Source organism: Rousettus aegyptiacus, unplaced genomic scaffold, assembly GCF_014176215.1.
Source record: "Rousettus aegyptiacus isolate mRouAeg1 unplaced genomic scaffold, mRouAeg1.p scaffold_m13_p_1, whole genome shotgun sequence".
NCBI classification, from domain to species: Eukaryota; Metazoa; Chordata; class Mammalia; order Chiroptera; family Pteropodidae; genus Rousettus; species Rousettus aegyptiacus.
This window is the reverse complement of record NW_023416284.1, coordinates 50,681,014-50,707,404: the sequence shown is the minus strand read 5'-3', so window position 1 is coordinate 50,707,404 and position 26,391 is coordinate 50,681,014. Positions and strand designations below refer to the sequence as shown.

General features: G+C 31.9%; 1 protein-coding gene across 2 annotated transcripts in view; it reads left to right on the top strand.

The window, feature by feature from the left end:
- LRRIQ3 (leucine rich repeats and IQ motif containing 3) overlaps positions 1-26,391 on the top strand; it is a 150,001-nt gene that overhangs the window by 21,827 nt on the left and 101,783 nt on the right. Inside the window, exon 4 of one of the 2 annotated variants that reach the window (XM_016145055.2) lies at positions 5,842-5,975. The exons of the other annotated variant lie outside the window; for it this stretch is intronic. Coding sequence (XP_016000541.2) covers positions 5,842-5,975 — 134 coding nt within the window. The remainder of the gene's footprint in view (positions 1-5,841; positions 5,976-26,391) is intronic. 2 annotated transcript variants of the gene reach the window in all.

The following is a 26,391-nucleotide window of genomic DNA, read 5'->3' as shown; positions in this document are numbered from 1 at the left end:
TTTCTAAAAAATATTTTATTTATTCTTTATTATATTCTTTGACTTGGAAAGGTATTATTCTTATTTCACAGAAGAACATGAAATATAGTGAGTTTTAGAACTTATCCAATATCAGATGTCTAGTTAGTCATTTTACTATCAGATAATGTAAACTTCAGAGCAAAGAAAATTATCAGAGTCAGGGAAGACCGTTATATAGTGATGATCAGTTTAAATCACCAAGAAGACATAGCAATTTTAAATGTGAATACATGAAACAGAACTATAAAATATGTAAAGAAAAACTGATACAACTGAAATGAAAAATAGAGAAATATATGATTATAGTTGTAGACATCGAACTCCCTTTTTCAACCATTAGAGCAACTAGAGAGAAAATCAGGAAAGATATAGGAAAAATAGCAGTCCTATTGACCAAAAGAATTTAAATGATATTTTCATTGAATACTTTAGCCAACAGCAGTACAATATACATTCTTTTCAAGTGCCCATTGAATCATTATATAGGCCAGATTCTGTTTCATAAAACAAGCCTCAACAGTTTAAAAGAATTTAAATCATAGAGTGTTCTCTGACCACAAGAAGATAGGTGGAAAATCTCCAAACACTTGGAAAATAAACACCATACTTTTGACAAATACATAGGTCAAAGATGTATTCTCAAAGAACATTAAACATACATTACCTGAATTAAAATCAAAATACCAGGTAACATAATTTGTGGGACACAGCTAAAGCAATGCTGAGAGGAAAATTTATAGCACTAAAATGCATATTTTGAAAAAGAGGAGAAACCTTGAATTAGTGGTGTAAGATCCCCCCATAAAAACTTAGAAAAACAAGAGCTAAATAAACCCAAAGCAAGCAGAAGGATGGAAATGATAAACATAATAGATATTAGTGAAATCATAAACATAAATCGTGACAAATTAGTAAAATGAAGATCTATTTCTTTGAAAAGGTTAGTAAAATTAACAAACCTAGAAAGACAGAAAAAGAAAGAGGAAACACGTTACCAATATCAGAAACAAAACAAAGGATATCACTACAGACCCAACAGACATCAAAACGATAAAAGAATAGTACAATAATGCTACATGCATAAACTTGACACTTTCCCTGAATGGATCACTTTTACAAAATAATAAACTCAAAACTCACCTACCATGAAATTGATAATTTAAATAGCCTTATAACTATTAAGGCAATTATGTTTATAATTTAAAAGCTTCAACAGAAGCAATCTTCAGTCCCTGATTGCTTCAGTGGAGAATTCTCCCAAACATTTAAAAAAGAATTAACACCAATTCTATACAGTTTCTTTTAGAAAATAAGAAGAAACACTTCCCAATTTATTTTTGGAAACTGATATTACATTGATACCAAAACCAAAGTACAAAAAGAGAAAACTACAGACCAATATCCCTCATAAATATAAGCACAAAAAATCCTTAGCAAAAAATTAGAAAATAGAATTCAAAAATGTGTAAAAATAATCATAGCATGAGCAAGTGGGGCTCATTCCAGGGATGCAAAGCTGTTTCAGTATTTGAAAATCATATCAAATATATATCAACTAATGGATAAAAAGCATTTGACAAAATTCACCATCCATTCATGATAAAAAAAAAAATACATCAAAAAATAAGTAAAGAAGGTAACTTACTTCTCAAAAAAGAATCTCCATGAAATCTATAGCTGACATGTTTAACAATGAAAGACCGAATGCTAGGAACAAAGCAAGGATGCCCACTGTCATTTCTCTTGTCAACATAATGCTGGAAAGTCTTGCTAGTGCAATAAGGCAAGAAAAGAAAATGAAAGAAATACAGATGGAAAAAGAAATAAAGCTCTATTTGCTGATGAAATGATCACCTACGTTGAAAATCCCAAAGAATATATCAAAAAAATCTCTTAGAACTAAAAAATGGGCTTAGCAAGGCCACAGGATGTCAGGTAAACATACAAAAATCAGTCGTATTTCTGTATACTAGCAGTGAACACATGGACACCAAAATTAAAATATATTATTTGCAATCACTCAAAAATTAAATACTTAGGTGTAGATCTAACAAAAAATGTTCAGAACTTGTTGCTGAATACTATAAAACACTGATGAAAAAACCTAAATACCTGAATAAAATGAAAGACATAGCATATACGTGAAATAACTCAGCAAAATAAATGTCTCAGTTCTTCCCAATTGATAGACAGGTTTAATGCAGTTTCTATCAGAAACCAGCAAGATTTTTTGTAGATATAAACAAGATTATTCTGAACTTTTTATGACAAAGTGAAGAAACTGGAATGGCTAAAATAACTGAAAAACAATAAGGTAAAAAGAATCAGTCACCTGATTTTGAGACCTATATAGGCTACAGTAATCAAGATTGTGTGGTATTGGTGAGGCATAGACACAAAGATTAATAGAACAGAACAGAAAACCTAAAATTGGTTCACACAATATGTCTAGATGAATTTCAAAAAAGGTGTAAAAGTAACAAAAAAACCCCATAGCCTTTTAAATACATGTTGCTGGAGCAATTGAGCATCCAAACACACACACACACACACACACACACACACACACACACACACACACACACACACACGAGCCTCAACCTAAGGAAATCATTGAGATCTAGGATTATGCAAACACTTCTTAGATTTGACAGCAAAAGCCCAGTTTTTAAAAGAAAAAAAAATGGTAAGGTGAACTTCATCAACTTTTTAAAATTGCTTTGTAAAAGACCCTAATAAGAGAAAGAAGAGATAATCTATAGAGTTGGAGAAAGTATTTAGAAATGCATATTTCAAATTGGTAATAGTTAATTTGATTGGTGGAAATTTGAGTAGGATTTTTATTCTTGTTTTTGCCCTTTTCTATAATGTTATTATAGTTATCAATTTTATTTTAAATTATTTAATGGTTCTTTATTCAAGTGAATTTTTTAAATCTTGAGAATTTACTATAGTGTGTTCCAAAAGTGTTTACCTGGCTAGTGTGGGAAGTATTATATGGATTCTCACTATTTCATGTGACTATTAAAGTGAATAAGTTATGAATATAATGTGCTTCTGACAGAATAAAAAGGTAACAACTGTATAGGTTCACTCTATTTAAAATAAAATGTGGGATTAGTATGATTTACATTATTCAAAAATGAGAAAATGTATGCCCAATTAGGAAATTCTAATGTAAAAAATCACAAATGGAATACAAAAAGATAGATTTAGAGACCAGATTCATATAGAAGAAATTAAAACATAGGAGTAGGAAATAAATAAAAAATTAAAAAGTATAAATGTGTTTAAAATACAGTTAACTGGGAATCTGTAATTATATACAATATGAATAGAATATAGTTTTAGAATTTGTTTTCTAAACTGCTTTTCCTGTTAGAACACAAAATGTATTCTTCTATATGAGTCATATTACAAAAGTTCTTGTTGTTTTTATGAGATGCTTCATCATATTTTATACTACTGTTAGCAATAGCCCCATTTTCATTCCATGGTTACAGTAGCAAGTGGCAGAGTATAAATATTTCATTATTCTACCACCTATTTCATTGATTATCGATAGGTTGTTTTTTTGTTTTCTTTTTGCCTAAGTATATGTTGTTCTTTGTCAAACTTTTACAGTAATACTTTAATTTTTTTATTGGAAATATTATGCTCATTGTCTTTTGCAGTTAATTTATTGATTTCTTAATTTTACATTGTTTGGATAAATTGCTTAGTGAATTGTTTTAGACAATTCACTAAGTATCAAATACTTTTTTTGAGTATCAAATACTCAAAGGTATCTAAGTTCTTTTTAAACTGTAAAAGACTATATCATTTTAAGTATTATGAAATTGTAGCAGATAACATTGGATTTTTGAAAAGTTTTAGCTACTGTTCTAAGTGTTTTACAAATATTCCTTCACAACAACCAGATGAGGTAGTATCATTGTTTTCTCTGTTTTACAGATGATGAACAGGGGACAGATAGGATACTTGCCCTAGATTATATAGCTAGCAAGTAGTGGAACTGGGATTTAAACCCAGGCCATCATTCCTCTAGTGAAGGAAATACATTACTTGCCCTTTAGAAAGAGGACATTTCCTTTTGTCCTCAGATATCAAATTGTTATGGCATTTGTACAAGTTTACAGTGATATCTTCATTGGCATTTTATAGGGTGATTGTTTTAGGACATCAGAAAGCTTTAGTGCTGTTTAGAGGTTAATCTTTCTCTGGCAGAGGCACTAACCCTGCCCATAGGTGATGATTATTCTGTTTATCTCTTTAAATAGAAGGAATTATTCATGCCTCGGTGGAAAGCAGGACTCTTGCTGTAAACTGTAGTGTGAACTTAATGGTTCTCTGCTGGTGAGAGTTATAGCATCTGACCAGGAATACTTAAGCTTAGTTATATAAATTCCCTCCTATATTCTTTTCCCTCTTTTATGCACTCAACCTCCCTGCCCTTGAGCTACTGTAGGAAAAATAACTCCCCTCTAACCTTCTGAGTTCTTTACTAAGACCCATGTAATAACAGATTAACAAGAGAAAAACAAACAAGTTTATTAACAGGTATATCTAATATATACATGGGGGATGCCCCGGTTAAAATGAGTGACCCCCCTAGGTGGCTTAAGGAAAGGGATGGGAATAATGTAAGCTTCTTTGGAGAGAGTAAATGATTTTTAGGAAAGATGAATGATTGATCCTTAGAGGAGTAGATGGGAGTTTGTGACAAAATTCATCTGGGTGTGGTGTTCTGTCCTAAACTCCTTTCCTAATTTTTTTCTAATTTACTCTCCTTTGATAAGAGTTTGTCTTCCCTGGTTGATGAAACACCTGGAGAGGGATTCATGACAATTGAATGCCTTTTGGTGGACCTGCCTTTAGGCAGATAGGGAATTTCAGAGAAAAACCCCTCCATGCTTTTATTGTCTTTCAAGTGTATATCACTCAAAATAATTAATATATCAAAGGTGCATATTTTGGGGTGGCATGTCTTGAACTCCTACAACCATATTTTGGGGTGGCATGAAGGAACACTAATTTGCAAGGCTTTGTGATTTTTTTTCCCCTAGCAATACATAGCTGATGAATGTATAGGCAGAAAAAGTGTATATTTTTAGCGTGATGGATTTGGTCATTTTCAGGGTAGGTGCCTTACAAGTAATACAAATTTTAGGCTTTTAGTAATAATTCTTACATTCAAAATATAAGTAAAGTGGCTTTATTTCTAACTGCTCAAATGATCAATAGGCTACAGGGAGCTTGTGATTCCAAGTCTAAACAGTTGCTTGAACAGAGATCTTAGAGATAATTTCTTTAAAGGCAATATAGAATGTCTTTCCCCAGGGCAATGTGTTGTTTTCCAATAAGTGTCCAATATTCTAGTTAAGCTGAAACAGAGTTTTGAACTACTGTTCATTATTTCTATGAATCCAACATTGTCAGTGTACTCTATGGAGATCCACAGAATACTTTTTAGAGTTTCATTGGATACCTACTTATAACACTACTTTTCAGATATCAGCATGATTATGGTCAAAATTTTATTATACCCATTATATTAGATTGGGAGAAGAATCTAGAATGGACAGGGTTATCATCATGGATCTTGTATTTTGTGTAGAGAATTAAAATTATTTGATGCTACTAATTCTTGATATTCTGATCTAATAAAATAGATATGAAATGTATTTATTATTTAACTACTATGCCTTTAACATACCTGTGAACATTTTAGTAGTCTATACCATTAGATTACCAAGTTTAAAATGTCTTTGGGAAATAGTCTCATGAAAGATAAATATCAAATATATTTTCTTTATACAGGGATCAACCTATGAGGATGAAATTAATAATATCAAATATGTTATTTCAAAAATTAATGAAATTATGGCTCATAATTCACCAGTTTTGATTGTTCAAAGGTGGATACGTGGTTTCCTAGTAAGAAAGAGTTTGAGGTATGTTTTATTTTCTTTATTATTTGAATATTAAAGTAAGATGATAAGGAAATCAATGATAAAAAGGCAATTCTCCAATAATAAACATTTTGCATTCCCTATCAAGATTGTATCTTATAGATTATTCAATCTAGTTTTAAGGAAGACACTGAAACTCTATGGTAATATAATATTTAACATAATACAGATTTTATACTTTTTTCTTTTAAATTGACCATATAAATAACTCATCAGTAAAGTTTTTGTTAATCATTGAGTAATTCTGAGTTTTTTTATTAAAAGCTTAAAAATATCAGTCAAAAACATATATTGAATTTCTCTCATGTAATGGGAAGTAATACAAATATAAGCCATGTACTATATAATGTGATACAATAGAAATACAAACCTGGAAACATATATATGAGGATTTCATAATTTGTTTAGATGTGAAGATCATTTTGGTGAAACATCTAGTACAGTATCAGTCTGCATTATATTTTGCTCTCTCTTTGTTCTTTGTATTCCTTTCCAGCAGCCGACATCTGCTAATAGAGGAAAATTTTTCTTAGTAGACTCTCTCAACATTGAACTTGGGGATATAAGATAGAATACTCTGTCATTAATTTGTTTGTATTAGTCATGCCAAACATCAAACATATGAAAAGTATTTTCACATAGCTTATTTTCAGGTGCTAGAAGATAGAAATTAAATTTGGCCCTGAAATATAGGTAGGATTAAAATAAATCTAGAGCTGGGAAATGTACAACCCCTGAGAAAACCAGATTAGGAAGTTTCGCTGAAATGATAGTTAACATTCTGTATTGGGCAGAAAGAATATTCTCCTGCATTAGCCTGCATGGGCTAAATGATAAATGGCAGTAGCCCTGATAAAAAATAGGCAAGAATGATGGCAAAAGAGCCAAACTGACCATAATACAGTTGCCTGCAACTTCTATGAAAGAGATTTAATATACTTTTTAAAGAAAGGTCGAAATGTGACAGAAAGTGGGCCTACAAGTGGGGACAAGTAAAATTATTTAGAATAAAAGAAGTGGAAAAAGATAAGGTAGTTGCTGACAAATACATATTTATTTAAAATATGGTTTCTGACTCTTGTTTCTTTAAATTTAGTGTGCATCTAGTTAAAGGGACTTGTCTTTAGTTATTCCCCTAGGATTGAGTTTTTCTCTCTTAGAATCAAGATATTCATTTACCATGAGATAAAACCTTGTGCATGGAAACAGTCTCTGAAAATTCAGCATGCGTGAACAGAATTTGAATGAGCTTTGTGGGGAGAGATGTCAGTAATATTAACATACAGAGTGGTTCAAGACAGACCTATTTGAATTCTTTTTCTCTTTAAAGTGCTGTTCCATTAGGCATGTAACTACTCTGAACCTGAGTTTCCTCATATGTTAGATGGTAGAAAGCAGGGGCTAATACCAGTATTTATTTCACTGTTTGCTTGTGGGAATTGAGATCAGGAATATAAAGCATTTAACATCTGGCAAATGTGGATATTATATTCTTAGTAGTTAATATTTTTTAAATATCACCTTTGTTGTTATATCTTATGCCCTCTGTATTATTTGACTAGGGGCGGGGGAGGGTGTTCCTTGGATCTCTTGCTCCCTGTCAGTTACATTTACCATAATATGCAAAGAGTAATCTTTTCAAAATATAAATCTAATTATATTCAACAACTTAAAACCCTGGAGTTGCTTACAATTTGCTTAGGGTAAATGACTGGGATATTTACACATGGATGTTCCAGCATCGTTTGTTGAAGACTATTTGCTCTATTTTGTTGCTGTTGCTCTTTTGTCAAAGATTGATTGACGATATTTATGTTTATTTCCTGAGTTCTCTATTTTATTTCATTGATATATTTATTTGTTCTTTTGCTTATTTGTTCTTTTGCACATACCATACTATCTTGATGACTGTTGCTTTAGAGTAATCTTGAAGTTAGGTAGTTTTCCAACTTTGTTCTTCAATATTGTGGTAGGAATTCTTTTTCTTTCTCTTTTTTTTTTTTTTGTCTCAATAGAAACTTTAGACTTAGCTTGTTGATATCTACAAAATAACTTGGTGGGATTTTGATTGGATCACATGGAATCTATAGATAAGTTGGGAAGAACTGACATCTTGTCAATATTGAATCTTCCTGTTTATGAACATGGAATCTCTGTTGTTTATTTAGTTCTTTGATTTCATTCATCAGTTTCATATGTAGTTTTCTTTAAATAGATCTTATATATATTTTGTTAGATTTGTTCCTAAATATTTCATTTTGTGGAGTACTAATGTAAATGGTATTGATCATATGAATGAGTTTAAAATAGTCTTGTATATTACACAACCTTGTATATTAACCTTGTATCTTGCAACCATGCTATAATTGCTTATTAGTGCCAAGAGTTTTTGCTAATTCTTTTGGATTTTCAATGTAGACAGTCTACAGAGACAAAGGCAATTTATTCTTTCTTCCCAAACCATATACTTTAATTTTTTTTTTCTTTTCTTACTGCGTTAGCTAAAACTTCCAGTACAGTGGTGAAAGAAAGTAGTGAGAGTGGGCTTTCTAGACTTGAACCCCATCTTAGTTGGAAAGCTTCTAATTTTTCACCATTAAGTATGATGTTAGCTGTAGATTTTTTGGTAGCTATCCTCTATAGAATTGAGGAAGTTCTCTATTACTAGGCTTCTGAGAGTTCTTATTATGAATAGGTGTTGGATTTTTTCAAATGTTTTTTTTTTTTTCTGAGTCTATCGATATGATCATGTAATATATTTTTTATTTTTTAGCCTATTGATGTGGTGGAATACATTGATTGATTTTTGAATGCTTAACCTTTCTTGCATTCCGGGGATAAATCCCTTTTGATAGTGTCGGTGTATGATTCTTTTTATATATTGGATTTGATTTACTAATATTTTGTTCAGAACTTGTGTATCTATGTCCTATGGTCTATAATTTTCTTTTCTTGTAATGTCTTTGTCTGGTTGTCATATTAGTGTAGCTGGAATCATAGAATGAGTTAGAAAGTATTCCTTCTGCTCCTATTCTCTGAAAGACATTGTAGAGAATTCATGTAATTTTTTAAATTTTAGAATTCACCAGTGAGGCCTTCTCGGTCAGGTGCTTTATATTTTGGAAGGTTATTGATTCAATTTGTTTAATAAATATACATCTATTCGGATTGTCTATTTCTTCTTTTGTAAGTTGTGGCAGATTGTGTCTTTTGAGGAATTTGTTCATTTCATCTAGGTTATCAAACTTGTGGACATAGAGTTGTTCATACTCTTACTTCATTATCTTTTTACTATTCATATGATTGGTAGTGTTGTCTCTTCTTTCATTTTTGATATTAATAATTTATATTCTCTTTTTTAATTAGTTAACGTGGCTAGTGGCTTATCTACTTTATTGATCTTTTTAAAGAACCAGCTTTTGGTTTTATGGATTTTCTCTATTGATTTCCTCTTTTCAATTTTATTGATTTCTGCTCAAATTTTAATTATTTCTTTTCTTATCCTTACTGTGTAGTAATTTGCTTTTCTTTTTCCCCCCTGATTTTCTGAGGTAGAGGCTGAGATTATTGCTTTTAGATCTTCTTTTGTAATATATTCATTCAGAGTTATAAATTTCCCTCTAAGCACTGCTTTTGCTACATCCCACAAATTTCGATGTTGTCTTTTTATTTTTAATTAGTTCAAGATGTCTTAAAATTACTCCTGAAATTTCTTCTTCAACCCATACATTACTTAAAAGTGTGTTGTTTAATATCCATGTATTTTGAGATCTCCAGCTGTATTTCTTTTATCGATGTCTAGTTTCATTCTATTGTGTTCTAAGATGACATTGTAATTTCTACTCTTTTAAGTTTGTTAAGGTGCATTTTATGAACCAGAATGTGGTAGGCTTTGGTGAATGTTTCATGTGAGCCTAAGGTGAATACATATTATACTATTATTGGATAAAGTTTTCCACAGATGTAAATTATACCCAGTTGATTGATGGTACTGTGTTGTTCAACTATGTCCTTACTGATTTTCTGACTGTTGGATCTGTCTATTTCTGATAGAGGAGTGTTTAAGTCTCCAACTATGATAGCGAGCTCATCTATTTCCCTTTGCAATTCTATTAGTTTTTGCCTTAGTTACTTCATGCTCTGTCATTAGGCACTTACATGTTAAGGGCTGTTAAATCTTTTTGGAAAATTGACCTCTTAATTGTTATGTAATACCCCTTTTTATTCCTGATAACATTCCTTGTTTTGATGTCATCTATGTTTCAAATGAATATAGCAACTCCTGCTTTTTTTCTGATTAATGTCAATATGGTATACATTTCTCAATCACTCTACTTTTAATATCTTTACATTTTAAATGAATTTCTCAAAGATAGCATACAGTTGTGTCTTTTTTTTTTAATCCACTCTGATAATCTCTGTCTTTAAATTCCTGCATTTAGACAATTGACATTTATAGTGGTTATTTATGTAACTGGGTAATATCTGCCATGTTACTGTTTTCTATTTGTTGTCACCGTTCTTTGTTCTTATTTTGTCTTCTACTCTTTTTCTGTCTTTTCTGGTACCTTATAATAACAAAACCATCCTAATTCCTCTCTCCTGTCCCTTGCATCATTTTTTTCATTCATTCGACTTAAATATAAGCATACATTAGCTTAGGTATAAAAATGATGTATATGGAATTGAATATATTGGTGATATTATTTTGAACAAACTATTACCTGTTAGAGTTTGTAAGAAAGTTTTAACTTCACTTATTCCTTCTTTTATGCTCTTCCTTACTTATTGTAAGTCCACAATAATGGCCTATGTTATTTTCCTTCTCTCCAAATAACTTCTTTAACTAATACTTTTTGCAAGGTGGTAGTGGCAACAAATTCCCTCAGTTTCTGTTTGAGAACATCTTTATTTCTCCTTTACTTTAAATATAATTTCATAGGGAATTGAATTCTAGATTGGTGTTTTTTTCTCTCTCAACACTTTAAACATTTTACCCCATTTTCTACTTGCTTGCATGATTTCTGGGAAGAAGTCATGTATAACTCTTATCTTATTTCTCTGTAGGTAAGATTATTTTCCCCTCTGGCTTCTGTCAAGATTTTATTCTTTACATCTGATTTTCTGTAGTTTGATAATGATATTCTTCTATGTAGTTTTGTCATTATTTTTCTGCTTTGTGGTCTCCAAGCTTCCCAGACCTGTGGTTTGGTGTCTGACATTAATTTGGGAAAATTTGCCACCATTGTTGTTTCAAATATTTTTTCTTTTCCTTTACCTTTTTTTTCATCTTGTATTCCCATCACATATATGTTATACATTTATAGTCCTACATTTCTTGGGATTATGCTCTGGTTTCTTCAGTCTTTATTCTCTTTGCTTTTTTTGTTTTCGAGGACCCTGCTGATGTGTACTCTAGCTCAGAGATTCTTCTCTCATCCATGTCCTGTCTACTACTGGTCCCATCATAAACATTCTTCATTTCTGTTACAGTGTTTTTGATTTCTTGCATTTTTTTTATTCTTTCTTAGAATTCCCATCTTTCTGTTTACATTGCCCGTTCTATTCTTGTATGTTGTGTACTTTATCCATTATAGCTCTTAGCACATTATTTATAGTTGTTTTAAAGTTCTGGTCTGATAATACCAACATTCCTGCCACACGTTTCTGATGATTGGTTGATCTCTTCAGGTTGTTTTTTTAACTTTTGGTATGCCGTATAATTTTTTCTTGATAGCTGGGCATGATATACGGGGTATAAGGAACTGCTACAAATAGGTCTTAGTAATACAGTGCTGAGGTGTGGGGAAGGGGTAGCTTTCTATAGTCCTATGATTACATCTTAATCTTTTAGTGAGTTTATGCCTATGAACAATGAACTTCACAAGAGTTTCTGTTTTGTTTTTTGTTTTTTTCTTCTCTCCCTTAGGTGTAAGTGTATTGCAAGACTGGGCTGGGTTTAGTATTTCACTTCTCTCATGTGGAAGGCTAGAGCCAGCTGGAGTTGGGTTTTCCCTTTCCCCAAGTCATTAGGCTTTGATAATACCCCAGGAGGTTAGTATTAATTTAACGAATTTCACCTGAGGGTAAACCTTATTAAGAAGAACTGAGTGCTCAGATGACCTAGCGGAGAACATTGCTTTCTCCTTCTCACTTCTGGAAGCACAGGAGATTTGTTCTCTGATGTTTACTGTGGGAACTTGGTCAAGCTCCTGGAGGTAAATCTTATAATATTGTGGCAGTCCTCTATGACTGGGTTTTCTTGGAGTTTTTAACTCAGTGTTGTGTATACTGAGTCTCCAGCAATTTGTCAATGATAGTTCAGATTTTATCTACCCTAATATTAGTTTCAGCAGTAATTTTCTCTATTGGGTTTTTACTCAGGTAAGCCGTGACGACTTTTATTTGCCTGTTTGTCTTTGGAATCTAAGGGGCAACAATTTGTCCTGTGTTCTCCTTTCCCAGGGATTGAAGAAGAGTTCTTATTTTTTCAATCTGTTTAGCTTTTTAGTCGTTGCCTGGACAGAATGACAGTTTCTAAGCTCCTTATATGCAGAACTAAATTTAAGTTTATTTTGAAATAATAGGTTATAGTATTTACCTTTTTGGTAGGCCTCACTGTCTGGCTGGTTTTTATTGTCTATATATATTATGTTTTTTTGCTTCTTACTCTCTTTTTGCTTTATAATAATGTCTGAGATTAGGTTATATCCCCTGCTTTATGAAAAGTTAGTTTTTCTGAACTTTAAAAAGAATCTTTCTTCAGGTTTTTAAGCTCTTTCTTCTGTTTTTGCTTGTTTTGTGTGTGTTTGAGTATGTGTATAGTTTCTGAAAATAGCATGGCTTACTTTCTGAGTTCTCTAACTCTAGTCCCCAGAACCCCCTTTTTAAAGTGGATTTTTTCCCCCTTTATTTTTCTCCATTGTCTCTGCTGCTCAATTTTGATTTTATCTTCAGGAGTTTTTTGTTTTTGTTTTTTTTTTCCCTCAGTTTTGGGCTTTGACCTAGAGGAGAACAGTGGATAGTTAGTTTCAGAGGTTCCTAGGCCCAGAATACTTCAGATCCTTCAGATCTTATCAGGGACTCCTTGTATTCCACTCTATTAGAATATGCAAAACCCCTCAAGGATTTAAGTTCTACCCCTAAATTGTCTCTCCAAGGTTTCCAGGGAGTGCCTTTAATATTTTTTGTTTTATTCCTATCCATCAGATGCCTCATTGCTTTTATCTCTTTCCTTTTGCGTATTTGTTGATACTACATTTTATTGGGTGTTAGTGTTTTTTCTCCATCCCTTTATATTTTGGATTTCTGGGGGATATCTTGTCATATAATATTGTTATACATAATTCAACATTTTTGCTATCTAATTGTCATATCTGTTTTCTTATGGGAAACTGGGTAGATTAAAAAACTATGTCACTGCCATAGCTATTATCTCAAGGTACCCTCAAAACAAGGTTTATAAGCATCATTAACCAACTATTCTAACAAACCAAATTTCTTTGACTTACATATTTTAGGTAGTATATATTAGCTGAATTTATTTCTTAAAAATATACAGAGGTTGGTGCAGAAATGAAATATCATACTATCACACCATGAAATAAATGGTTAGAGGAACTTGGATATTTAAGTATCAAAAGAGTTATTTAAGGGTAATTCAAAATAGTTGAACAGTATATGATATAGCATATGAAAATAATATATATTATATACATATTAGTATAGTGTATATGTATACTATATACAAATAGTATGTGAGATAGATAAAAGGATCAGTATAGTGATGGAAGTTTCAGAAAGACTGATGTCAGCTTATTTTTCAAGAAAAATCTCTATCTGATTCAATTGTATGATTATAATTTTTTTGAAATGCAATATTAGAGTAAGTGCTGTCTAAATACCAAGGCTGTAATAAATTTAGAAGAGGTCAGTTTATTATATATAACATCTAAGATACTTAGACTATGTTTCCCAGTAAATATTATTCTAATATATGTAAAATAGAAAAATAATATGTGATCTTATATAGACCAGGGTCAAGATAGGAGGCCCCATAAGCATCACTATTATATTACAATTTCTTGAAAGTTTTATCTAATAACATATTTAAAAAAGACTTATTTGTATATTTTAGTGATTATTAGATTCAGTCCTATGTAATGAGGCCTCCCAAAACAGTGGCCTAAACTAGGTATAAGTTGTTTAATTTTCTCATATTAAAAGAGTCTATAGTTGAAGAACTCCAAGCTTGTGACTCTGGTGGAAATCACTCTATCTTTATGTCTTGTGTGTTCCATATGAAGGTCACTTGTGGTCCAAAATGGCTGCCAAAGTTCCAATCATTATGTCTGGTTGCATGCCTGAAGGCTCGGGCAGTACTGAATGGCAGAAAGAGCACATTTGTCCACTAAAACATCCACTTTAATCAAATTGGGAATAATGTATTTCATCTTACATTTCCTTGGCTAGAATTTAGTAATATGGGCCACTGGCAGCAAATGATGCCAATCACCTGTATGAAATTTGGCTTCTGTTACTAAGGCTAAAAGGGAGAGTTTAAATTGGATGGTATCTAGTAGTTTCTGCCATAGCATATTTGAAAACAAAAGACAAAATTATAATTATCATGTAGTAGCTCTAAATGAAAATGTAAAAAAAGAATGACTGGCATATAAGTAATCTAAGCACCTGGTCATGAAGATAAATCATACAATCACACCACAAAATAAATGGTTAGGGGAACTTGGATATTTAAGTAAAAGGAAGGAAATAGGAAAATAGTATCAGAAATTGATGAAATAGAAAACAAGTATACAATGAACATGGGAAAATGTACAAAAGGTCAATAAAGCAAAGAATTGTTTTTTTCCAAAGAGTAATAAATTGATAAACTCGAGTAAGACCAACAACATAGCAAAGAGAGGAAAAAATAAAAATTGTCATGATAGAGAATGAAAAATGGGAAATTACTGCAGTTCCACAGATATTAAGGTAATATAATGAGCAATTTTATGCCAGATAATTTGACGGTTTGTGTAAAATGGACAAATTCCTTGAAGAAACCCAATTTTTAATCTGACACACAAAAATAAAAATGCTGAGTAGTCAGCATTGAATCCATTACTAAAATCCTTCCCACAAAGAGATTTCAGGTCTAGATGACTTTACTGGTGAATTATTCTGTACATTTAAGGAATATATAACACCATGTTACATACATTTTCAGAGTAAGAGAGTGCTTTCTATATTGTTTTGAGAGGTCAGCATAACATTAATACCAAAATCTGACAAGGACATTACAAGAAAATTACAGGCCAGTCTCATGAATACACATGTAAAAATTTTTAAGTATTAGAAAATCAAATCTATATAAACAAGATAATACCATGTAACCACTATAGGTTTTATCTACAAGGTTAGTTTATCATTAGAAAATCAATCACATTAACAGCGTGTGAGGTGGGGGGATATACCTCAGTCTTTCCTTACTTTGTCCAGTATCAGAGAAACTAAAATATGTGCATATTTTGAATGAATGTGTCCTCATTTTCTAAGATTTGATCTCTTTCATCTTATATCGCTTGTGATAGAATTCCCTGGTGTTACTCCCATGATTATGTTTTGTTACATAGCAAAAGATATTTTGAAGATACTATTAAGGTTACTTACTAATCAGTTAAACTTAAGATAGATTATCTCAGTGGGTCTAACCTAATCAAATGAGCACTTTAAAAACAGAGTTTTCCCTGGCTGGTGGTGGAACAAGATATGAGAGTTTATGGTAAGAGTGTATTCTATTTTTTTTTTTTTTATGGTGACATCGATTAACAAGATCCAATAAGTTTCAAGTGTTCAACAGTAAATCATATATATATATCATATATAAATCATATATTATATAAATCATATATATATCATATATATAATATCATATATATAATATATATATGATATATATATCACTTTGTATGTTCACTACTCATAGTTAGACTTCTCTCTGTCACCACATATTTTACCCCTTTTACCCCATCTACCTTTTCCCTCCCTCTGGTACCCCCTAGTCTGCTGTTCATGTCCATGAGTCTCTATTTGTTTGTCATGCTTGTTTGTTGCCTTTAGATTTATATCCCACATATAAATGATATCATATGGTTTTCAACTTTTTCTGCCTGGCTTATTTTGCTTAGCATGATTATCTCAAGGTCCATCTATGTTGTCACAAATGGCAGTATTTCATCTCTTCTTATGACTGTGTAATATTCTATTGTATATATGTACCACAGCTTCTTTATCCAATCTATCATAGGACACTTCGGTTGCTTCCATGTCCTGGCCTCCGTCAATAATGCTGAAGGATTCTTTTGCAGGTGGCTTTTCGGTTTTCCCAGCACCATTCATTGAAGAGGTTTCCCTTTCTACACTGTAAATTTTTTGGCTCCTATGTTGAAAATTATTGGCCCATATAAACATGGGTTTATTCTTGGACTCTTGATTCTGTTCCACTGGTCTATGTGTTGGTTTTGCTGCCAATACCATGCTGTTTTGATTGTTGTCACTTTATATAATAATTTGAAGTCAGGTAGAGTGATGCCTCCAGCCTTGTTCTTTTTTCTTAGAATGGCTTTGGCAATTCAGGGTCTTTTCTGCTTCCATACCAATCTGATGAGTTTTTGTTCTATTTCTTTGAAAAACGCCAATGGTATTTTGATGGGGATTGCATTAAATCTGTATAAAGCTTTAGGTAATAAGGTTATTTTAACTCTGTTGATTCTTCCAGTACAAGAACATGGGTATCTTTCTATTTCTTTGACTCTTCTTCAATTTCTTTTAATAGGGTCTTATAGTTTTCATTATGTAGGTCTTTCACATGTTTTGTTAAATTTATTCCCAGGTATTTTAGTCTTTTTGTTGCAATTGTGAAAGGGATTATTCTTTCCACTTCTTTTTCTGACACTTCATTATTAGAACATAGGAATGCTATGGATTTTTGAACATTGATTTTGTATCTAGAAACTTTACTGTATTTGTTTATTATTTCTAGTAGTGTTCTTGTGGAATCTTTAGGGTTTTCTCTATAGAGAATCATGTAATCACCAAATAGAGATAGTTCTCGACTTCTTCATTTCCTATTTGGATGCCTTTTACATCTTCCTCTTACCTTATTGTACTCACTAGGACCTCCAATGTTATATCGAATAACAGTGGTGATAGTGGACAGCCTTGTGTTGTTCCTGATCTTAGAGGAAAGGTTTTTAGTTTTTCATCATTAAGTATAATCATGACTGAGGGTTTATCACATATGGCCTTTATTATGTTAAGGTACTTTCCTTCTATACCAGTTTTGTTAAGTGTTTTGATCATAAATGGATGATGTATCTTTTCAAAGGATTTTTCTGCGTCTATTGATATGATGATATCATTTTTGTTCTTTATTTTCTTTATATGGTGTGTCACATTGATTTGTGTGTTAAACCATCCCTGTGCCCCTGGGATGAAGCCCGCTTCATCACAGTGTATAATCTTTAATATGGTTTGCTAGTATTTAGGAACTTTGCATCTATGTTCATGAGATATTGGCCTGTAGTTTTCTTTTTTTGTGTGTTATCTTTACGAGATTTTGGTATCAGGATAATATTGGCCTCACAAAATGAGTTAAGAAGTATTGCCTCCTCTTTGATTTTTTAGAAAAGTTTGAGGAGAATAGGTTTTAAAACTTCTTTGAATGTTTAGTAGAATTCACCAGAGAAACCATATGGTCCTGAACTTTTTTCTCATAGGTTTCTGATGATTGTTTCAGTTTCCATACTGTTGATTGATCTATTTAGATTTTCCAGTTCTTCTTGATTCAGTCTCGGAAGTTTGTATATTTTTAAGAAATTGTACATTTCTTCACAGTTATTAAATTTGGTGTTGTATACTTTTTCATAGTATTCTTGTATGATCCTTTGTATTTCTATGGTATGCGTTGTGATTTCTCCTCTTTCATCCCTGATTTTGTTGTGTCCATTCCCTTTTTTCTTTAATGAGTCTGGCCAGGGGTTTGTTAATTTTATTAGCCTTCTTAATGAATCAGCTCTTTGTTGCATTTATTTTTCCTATTTTTTTTTGTTCTCAATTTCATTTAATTCTGCTCTAATTTTGATTACTTCCTTCCTTTTGCTATTAGGCTTCATTTGTTTTCTAATTTTTTAAGATGAAGTGTTAGGTTGCTTATTTGGGCTCATTTTTGTTTTTTGAGATTGACCTTTAATGATATGAACTTTCTTCTTATTACCATTTTTGCCATGTTCCGAAAGTTTTGATGTGTTGTACTATCATTGTCATTTATTGCTACGTAACTCTTGATCTGTCTCTTTATTTCTTCAATACCCCAGTCATTCTTCAGTAGTATATTAATTAATCTCCATGAATTTGTGGTTCTTCTCACTTCTTTTTATAGTTGATCTCTAGCTTCAAAGCATTATGATCAGAGAATATAATGGTTGATACGATTTCAGTCCTCCTATATTTGTTGAGACCAGTTTTGTGTCCCAGTATGTAATCAATCCTTGAGATGTTCCATGTGCATTGGAGAAGAATGCATAAGCAACTGTTTGGAGATGAAAGGCTGTATAAATGTTGAGTGTGGCCAGTTGATTTGATGTGTCATTTAAGGTTTTTATTTCTGTATTGATTTTCTGTTTGGATGATCTACCCAAATCCAACAGTGGGGTATTTAGGTCCTCTACTATGACTAGTATTTTGGTCTGTTTCTCTCCTTAGTTCTGTTAGTATCGCTTTATATATTTTTTGGGGTCCCTGATTAGGAGCATAGATATGAATAAGTATTATGTCTTCTTTGTATATGATTCCCTTTATTATTATAAAGTGTCCCTCAGTATGTTTCTTTATCTTTTTTATTTTGAAGCCTATTTTGTCTGATATTAGTACCACTAGCCCTGCTTTTCTCTGAATGCCATTTGCTTGAAATATAATTTTTCACCTTTTCACATTTTGCAGATGTTATTAAAGTTCCTTACTGATCAGTTGGTCTTAAGATAGATTATGTAAGTGGGTATATCCTAATCAAATGAGCACTTTAAAAACAGTTTTCTCTGGCTAGAACAGGATATGAGAGAGAGTTTATGGTGGGAGTGTATTCTAATGAAAACAAAGGAGTTTGTTAAAATACCACGAAATTTCCAGTTACCTTCTTTGCCCAAGGGTAATAAGATTTTTATCCTCCAGTCAGGAGATTAGGTTCTTTCTGGAGAAATTGCCATCTCAAGAGAAAAGCCTGACCGTTGAGGATCTACCAATGAAACAGCACTCAGATTATGCTACATAAAAGCTTAGTAGATAATCATCATCCAGATACACAGAACTATTTAGTGCTTTATTTTAGACAGGAAAGGACATCATGGATTACTAGATATTGAGTAATGCCTTTAAAATTATAGACTAAAACAAATAAAATAAAGGAGTAAAGATAAAAAACACAGGTTTAGGGGTTCTTTTTGTTCCTTCCATATACTTAAATGCACTTTCATTGGGCCTGTAATTTTAGGCTGGTAGATATTTTCTATTAGTTTATTGAATATACTTTTCACTGTTTTTCTTGGCTTTCATAGTTGTTGTTAAAAAGTAAACTATCAGGCTAATTGTTCCTTTATAGGTTATCTTTCTTTTCTCTCTCATTATTTTTAAAACTAAGGTTTTTCTGTTTGTTTTCTGAAGATTTTTAACAATTTTAAGAATCAGTTTCTTTTTATTACCCAACTTGAGATTTGCTGGGCTTCATGCGTCTAAGGATTGGTTTCTCCTTTATCAATTCTGGATAATTTCCAATCATTACCTTATTAATAATCTCTCTAAAACATTTTTACTGTATTGCCCATTTTTCTCATGGTGGAAAATTACCTCTCTGCTTTAGTGGTCTCTAACTATATTAACAAGTGGACTATAGCAGAGGTCATGCTCACAGACCAATGTGTCTATATTTGGTAACACCCTTGGCTTGGGGTTTCTTTCTATTTATTCCAATCTCTCATTAAAGAGGATAATTAGGCCACAATTGAATTTTGGTCTGGATTTATTTTCTAATCTCTTGCTTCGTTTCTTCTGTATAAGTTTTTAGTAGTTCTCTTGAATTGGGGGCTCTTAAATATTGCTTTTATTTTAAAGATCATTTATGAAGCAAGATCTTATTTCCCTTATTTCCCTTATTTAGATTGTTTTTTAATTGCATCACGTTCTCATCACCAACTGTAGTGGCGAAAAATTACATAGATGCTACAATAGCCACAAATAAACTAGTAGGCAGGCAATTTCAGAGGTCACAGGACAGAAAACCTCACAGACCAAATTAAGACGCTTGAATCACAGTTTATTTAATCTTAAAACCTACAGGAAGAAACAAAGGAGAAAGATGGAGTATTTGTGAGTACAAGTGGGGTGAACTGAGTACACTCTCTGAATTCTGTGTTATGCAATATGTCTTTCACTCTGTTGCATCAGGCCTCCCTACTGATTGTTGATTTATAAGGAGCAGAGTTGAGGATGAGTGGGGGGCTTCAACAGCCAAAGTAACTGGAGCCAGTACACTCTTGATTTACTGGAGAGATGCAGGAGCAAGTGTGCCTCACCAGAGCTGTAAATTAACTGACAACCTGCTAAGCAGTTATGAATTTTACTTTCATGTTTTGAGCAGAGCATGCACGGAGTCATATTAGGTTACCAATGGGTGATTGATTTGGTGAGAGGCACAACTGTTCATCTAGATGGTGTGATCAATAAATGCTTTACAGGTTTTAAAACTGTTATTTGGTCCTTTCATACCTTTCTATCTATAAGTAATACTCTTATTGTTCATATTAGTGTTCTGCATACATCTGTGTTTATCTATTCTATGCAATAGATTTTTGAGGTTACCGACTTACCACCTATACTTAATATATCCTGTAAATTTTGCTAATGTCTCACACTTGCATATTCAGTATCTATATTTGGCATCTTATGAGTTTTGCCTATTGTTCCATTTGTTTCTCTCTTTCTTTAAAGCATGATTGAATACTCTCAGATAATATAGCAAATACAAATTGCGATGTCTCTTAACCTTTCTATCATAATTATTTCTATTCTGTACCCTATAAGGAATATCTTTATTTTTTAGATTAAATCTAATAATTCTCTCCTCAGTGATCTATAATCTGCTATTTAATCTAGCCATTCAACTTTGAATTTTAATTATTACATTTTTTAAATTTATAGAAGTATTAGTTGATCCTTTCAATTTGTTTTCTTAAAAACTTTTTTATCATATTTTTAATATCTATTTTATTTTTAAAGCATACTAACCATACTTATTTCATTCAGTAACTCATAATTCCAATAGTTACTTTCCTTAGAGGTTTGATTTTGCTGTCTGCTTTTACTGTAGCTTTCATTTACTATATGTCATTTCCTTGTGTATTCTGTGAAAATTTGTGTATTTTAAGGTAAACTCATATTCCTTGGAACTTTTTATAAATTCTTCGCCATTGTTATTAAGATTGGTTTCCCCATAGAGGGTGTTTTGTTCATTTTTAAAATTTAAAATGATTGTCTCCAGTGTTTTCTGATCACTCAAAGTAGTCTGAATTTGGGATGAAAACCCATGTGATGATCAGATTGCCTTTAAAATGTTTAAGGACAATTTTTTTCTCTTTCATTTAGGACAAAGTAGATCCAATATGACAATTTTCTTCTGCCAATTTGCAGAGTGAGGAGGAGGATAATGATGTAGGTGGTTATTATAATTCACTTTACACTGGAGGTTCATTCCATTGGTTCTTAAATTTTTGTGAAGATTTCTCATAATCCCCATCCTGATCAGGCACTAACCTCTCTACTTGTATACAAGGCTATCATTAATAACAGAGGTCAAGATTATCTGGGTGAGGTAAATATTCTGAGGTTGAAAGCTGGTTTCAGAGCTCCTGCTTATTTTTTTTGAACTGCTGCTTTAATTTGGGTTTAGATTATATATTTTCCCTTCATCTGCCAATGCATTATCTTTTATTCATAAGTTTTCCATGTTTTTAACAAGAAGATTGGTCAGGGTTTTTAGTCAGTCATACTTTAGAAGTTAAATTTTACCTTGGAATTTCATGAATTGGGAAATGATTAGAGTTGAGTAAAGAAATTGATCTGATTTTTGGCATTAAATATATGTTTATGAGAAGGATAATTGCTGTTTTTTTTTTTTTTTACCTCTTTACACTATAGTTAAAACAAAAAAGTTTCTAGTCAAGCATCCATTGTCATATATTCTGTAATCTTAAATTATTCTTAAATGTTTCTTAAAATACATATAAAATCACATAAATAAGAGATTATTGATAAATATAGCAATGTTAACCACCTGTTGTGAACTACTTTATAGTTGACAAGATTTGATTCATAAAAATTTAAATAAATAAAATTCATGATCCTATGTACCATTAGCATTTTGCTTGCCTTCTCTACATTGAATGTTTCTTGTTATGCACAATGTGATTTGGGCAGACTTACCACACACTTCATGCCCAGATGAGTCATTCTAATATAAGTCAGTGTGTTTTATTAGGATTATTTTGATTATCTTAGTAAAATAAGTAGAAGAAATGAAAGAATATTAAAGCAAACTAGTATAAACAATAAAAAGAATATAGTGGTTTACATGACTAAAATGTCCTAAAGAAATTAATTTGAATCCTGAATCCTATCCTGCCTTTCGACTTACCTGTTTGATATTTAAGCCGGTTAGAGCTTATTGTCATTGTGTTTAAAAAGAAATGGCTACTGTAAGGAATATACTTAAGAATATGAAATTGGCTAAAACGAGATAGAGAAGAGAGTGGTGACAAGGACTCTTGTATCCTGGACTGGGAAGTTAGTCATCATTTTTATGTCATTAAGAAATGGTTAAATTGTTTTATTTATGTTATACATTGACTTTTGCCTATAGAAGATATGAAGTTAGGGAGATAGTAGGAAAAAATGGTAGATGTTAGAGTATTTTAATTACTTCTTATGGTCCACAATAGATTATTTTAGGAATGACACATAATTAGCTTAAGTGGGTATAAATGAAAGCAGTGAGGGAAGAAAACATGACTTCTTCTAAGAAGGGTCCTTTTTGCCCTGTCATTCAATTTGATGAAGTGTTTGTTAATTTGGGAGTCTGTATAATAGGAAAGATGATTATTTACCCCACACTAATATTAGTACCTAGAAAAATAGGAAGGTAAGATACTAGAAGAAATCAGTACCTCCTACTAATAAGCATTCTCTGCCTGACTTAAGGATAATAAACCTCAGGAAGTTATAGCCTTTGATTCAATGATAGGCCCATATAGAAATATCGGGGCACCCCAGGTAGAGTCCAGATGAAGATACAAATCTCTGGGAGGGAAGAGCATAATGTCTTTATGCTGGGAGTTTTTTTTTTTTTTACATTGAAAAGTTTTGTTTTAGAGGATGTGCAGCAAAAATCTCAATTGCTTACTAATTGTTTAGGGGATTGAGTAGCCTGATAAATGTACAGCTTCTCTAAGAATGTTGATTTTCTTTAGCACTTTGGAACATCCAGCATTCTAGATTCTCAGGGTATGGTCTTCTGCTACTGTAACATATCCCAGACAGACATCCTTAAAATTGGTCATCTCAGGTAAAGGACAGTATACAAGGGAACACTTCCAAAAAACTTCAGTTTAATGCTGATTCCCTGACCAGGGAACTCACTTTTCTGCCCAGAAAGTCCTACCTTTTCTAGTTTGGCAAGATATGTTATGTGTTATGGGATAGTGACCACTTTGTATTTAGTCCTCTGCAGTCATTTCATTTTTTATCAATATTTATAGATTGGGTAGGTAGGTAGGGAGGGTAATTCATTATTTATTCAGAATTTTTAGACCATGAATTATTAAGGATCTTGTACTTAGACTTAGATTCAGTGTCAGGTATGTTTTGGATTCTCTCCTTTTGAAGGTGGATGCATATGCTGCATCTAACATTGCTGATTTTGCAGGCATATGTGTGAGAAGGAAAGTGATATTGATGTTGATGTCCAGAGCTTGATTTTAATGGACATTCTTATTGTATCCCTGACATTCATTTCACCCCTCATCATTTTTAAGAATAGGATAAATGAAACACTCAGATATGGAGGTGGGACCAAATCTTTCTGAGCCAGTCAGAGTAAATTTGATGTCTCCTGCCACAGGGATTGGTAGCCAGTCCATACCACTTTCTTGGCAATAGGGATTAATTTGGGTTCGCCCAAATGAACATGAGGTACAGGACTTTAAAAAAAATTCTCTTTCTCCTGGATTATTGTTAGGCCCGTTTTTCTAACATAAGAGACATCTGCTTGGGAGAAGAATTGACACATGGAAGAAGGGTGAGCCAAGTTAACATCAGAGGAATGGGCTGAGTCCCAAACAAACCAAGTCTGGGATCCTACCCCTAGATTTTTCAGTTTTGGGAGCCAATAACTTTTGATTTATGTTAAGACAACATAACTTTGGGTTTTATGTTTCTTACATGCAAAGCTATTAATTGATAAGTATGTTTATTAGAAATGTTTGTTGAATTATTGAGCAGCATACAGATTATTTTTCAGGGGCTTAATTCAATCATAACCATTGTAAAATTAGCAAAATATTTCAAGTATAGCTCTCATAGATAATTTTATTATATATTACTTTATTTTTAAGGTTTGTAAGATAAAATAAATTCTTTGTACAATACCTTAACTAGTGATTATAGCCACTGTCACCTATTTTCAATGTTGAAATCACTGAAACAATAAAAATAAAATTTTTTTATATGATGTGAAAAGTAGAAGGATTTAGAGAATAAATGTACCAAATCACATTTGGTTTTTAATTTTTATTGGTCTTAGGTGATTCTTAGAAAAAACTTCTTCCTACTTCTTTTTTAGTTATTAGAAAATAATATAAAACTAGGTATAACCAAATATTTTTAACTACTGTGAACTTTTTGGTGTTATTCAAAGTTGAGAGTGAATTAGGGTCAGCAGGCATGTATTCAAGTTCCGGTTTGGTATAATATGCCAGACATTTTTTGTACCTTAATCCTATAAACAATTCTATAAATAACTTGCCTGAGGCTATAAATTAAGTTACTGATACAGGACTCAAGTCCACATCTTATGTATTAGAGCTAAATAAAATATTTTTATTATTCTGCTAACATTTTCTGTGATCCTGGGAAAATAATATTACAAATTATAAAATTACACAAATGTATCTTACCTGTTTCATAGGCATGTAATAAAGTAGGACATGCAAGTAGTATTTTTTTATTGATTGGTTCATTTAAAAAATACTTATTGAGTGCCTACTCTAGGTTAGGTGCTCTCTAGATCCTGAAGATACAATCATGCACAAAACATTCAAAGTTACTGCGCTCATGGAGATTACATTCTAAGGAAATTCTTATTTTCACATATAAAATGAAACAAGTTATATAATGGTACAGTAACTTTATATATTACTTTATAAAAATAATGTATATACTACTAGATAATTTTTATTGAAATATACTTTTTCTGTGTTTAAAGTCTTAGACCTGCTTTTTAGTTATCTCATTTCTCACAGCAGATATGTGAAATAATTATAATTACTTTATAGATGTAATAGAGACAAATCGAGGATTTATTAAAAAAAAGATAGGTGAAAAGAAGAGAAAGTACTACATTTATATATTTAATACAAACACAAGAAGAGAAAGCTAAGTAAACCATATATTTTAGTAATAGAATATCTCACAAAACTCTTCAAATTTATATGGTAGTCTTAGTAGGTAAGCATCACTCTCCAATAGATGGATTATAATATACTTGTGATAGTTTTCTGGTTGTGTGTTGATGAGTTGCTCATTAGTTGTTACTTCTTTTGTAAAATAAAGCAAGTACTTTTCTTATCCTTCATGCATAAACACTTGGAGGATTATAGATTATGTAGTGCTTGGAGTTCTTACTTGAAAACAACAGAAGTTAACTCTAAATGATTTAGGCAATGATATAATTTGTTGGAGGTTTATCCAGGAAGCTCACAAAATATTCAGAAGCCACATAACTGGGCTTGAGAATTGAGCAGCAATGAGGCAATGCTGAGCCAAGACTCCACCAGAGAAATAGTTTGCTCAGTGTGCTTCTGTTTATCTGTTATTACTAGCTACAAATCACCCTGTCATTCTGCTACAGCTGCCATCAACTTTCCATTGTTCTTGTGCTTTTGGATCATTCCCTAAAAAGTAAAAATTCAGGAAAAAAGCATTAAATTGACTGAAACTAAGTCATTTGACTATGTCTTAGTTCTTAGGAATACAGGAAGAGTTACTCTCTATTCCCTTAAGCGATCCACTGTGG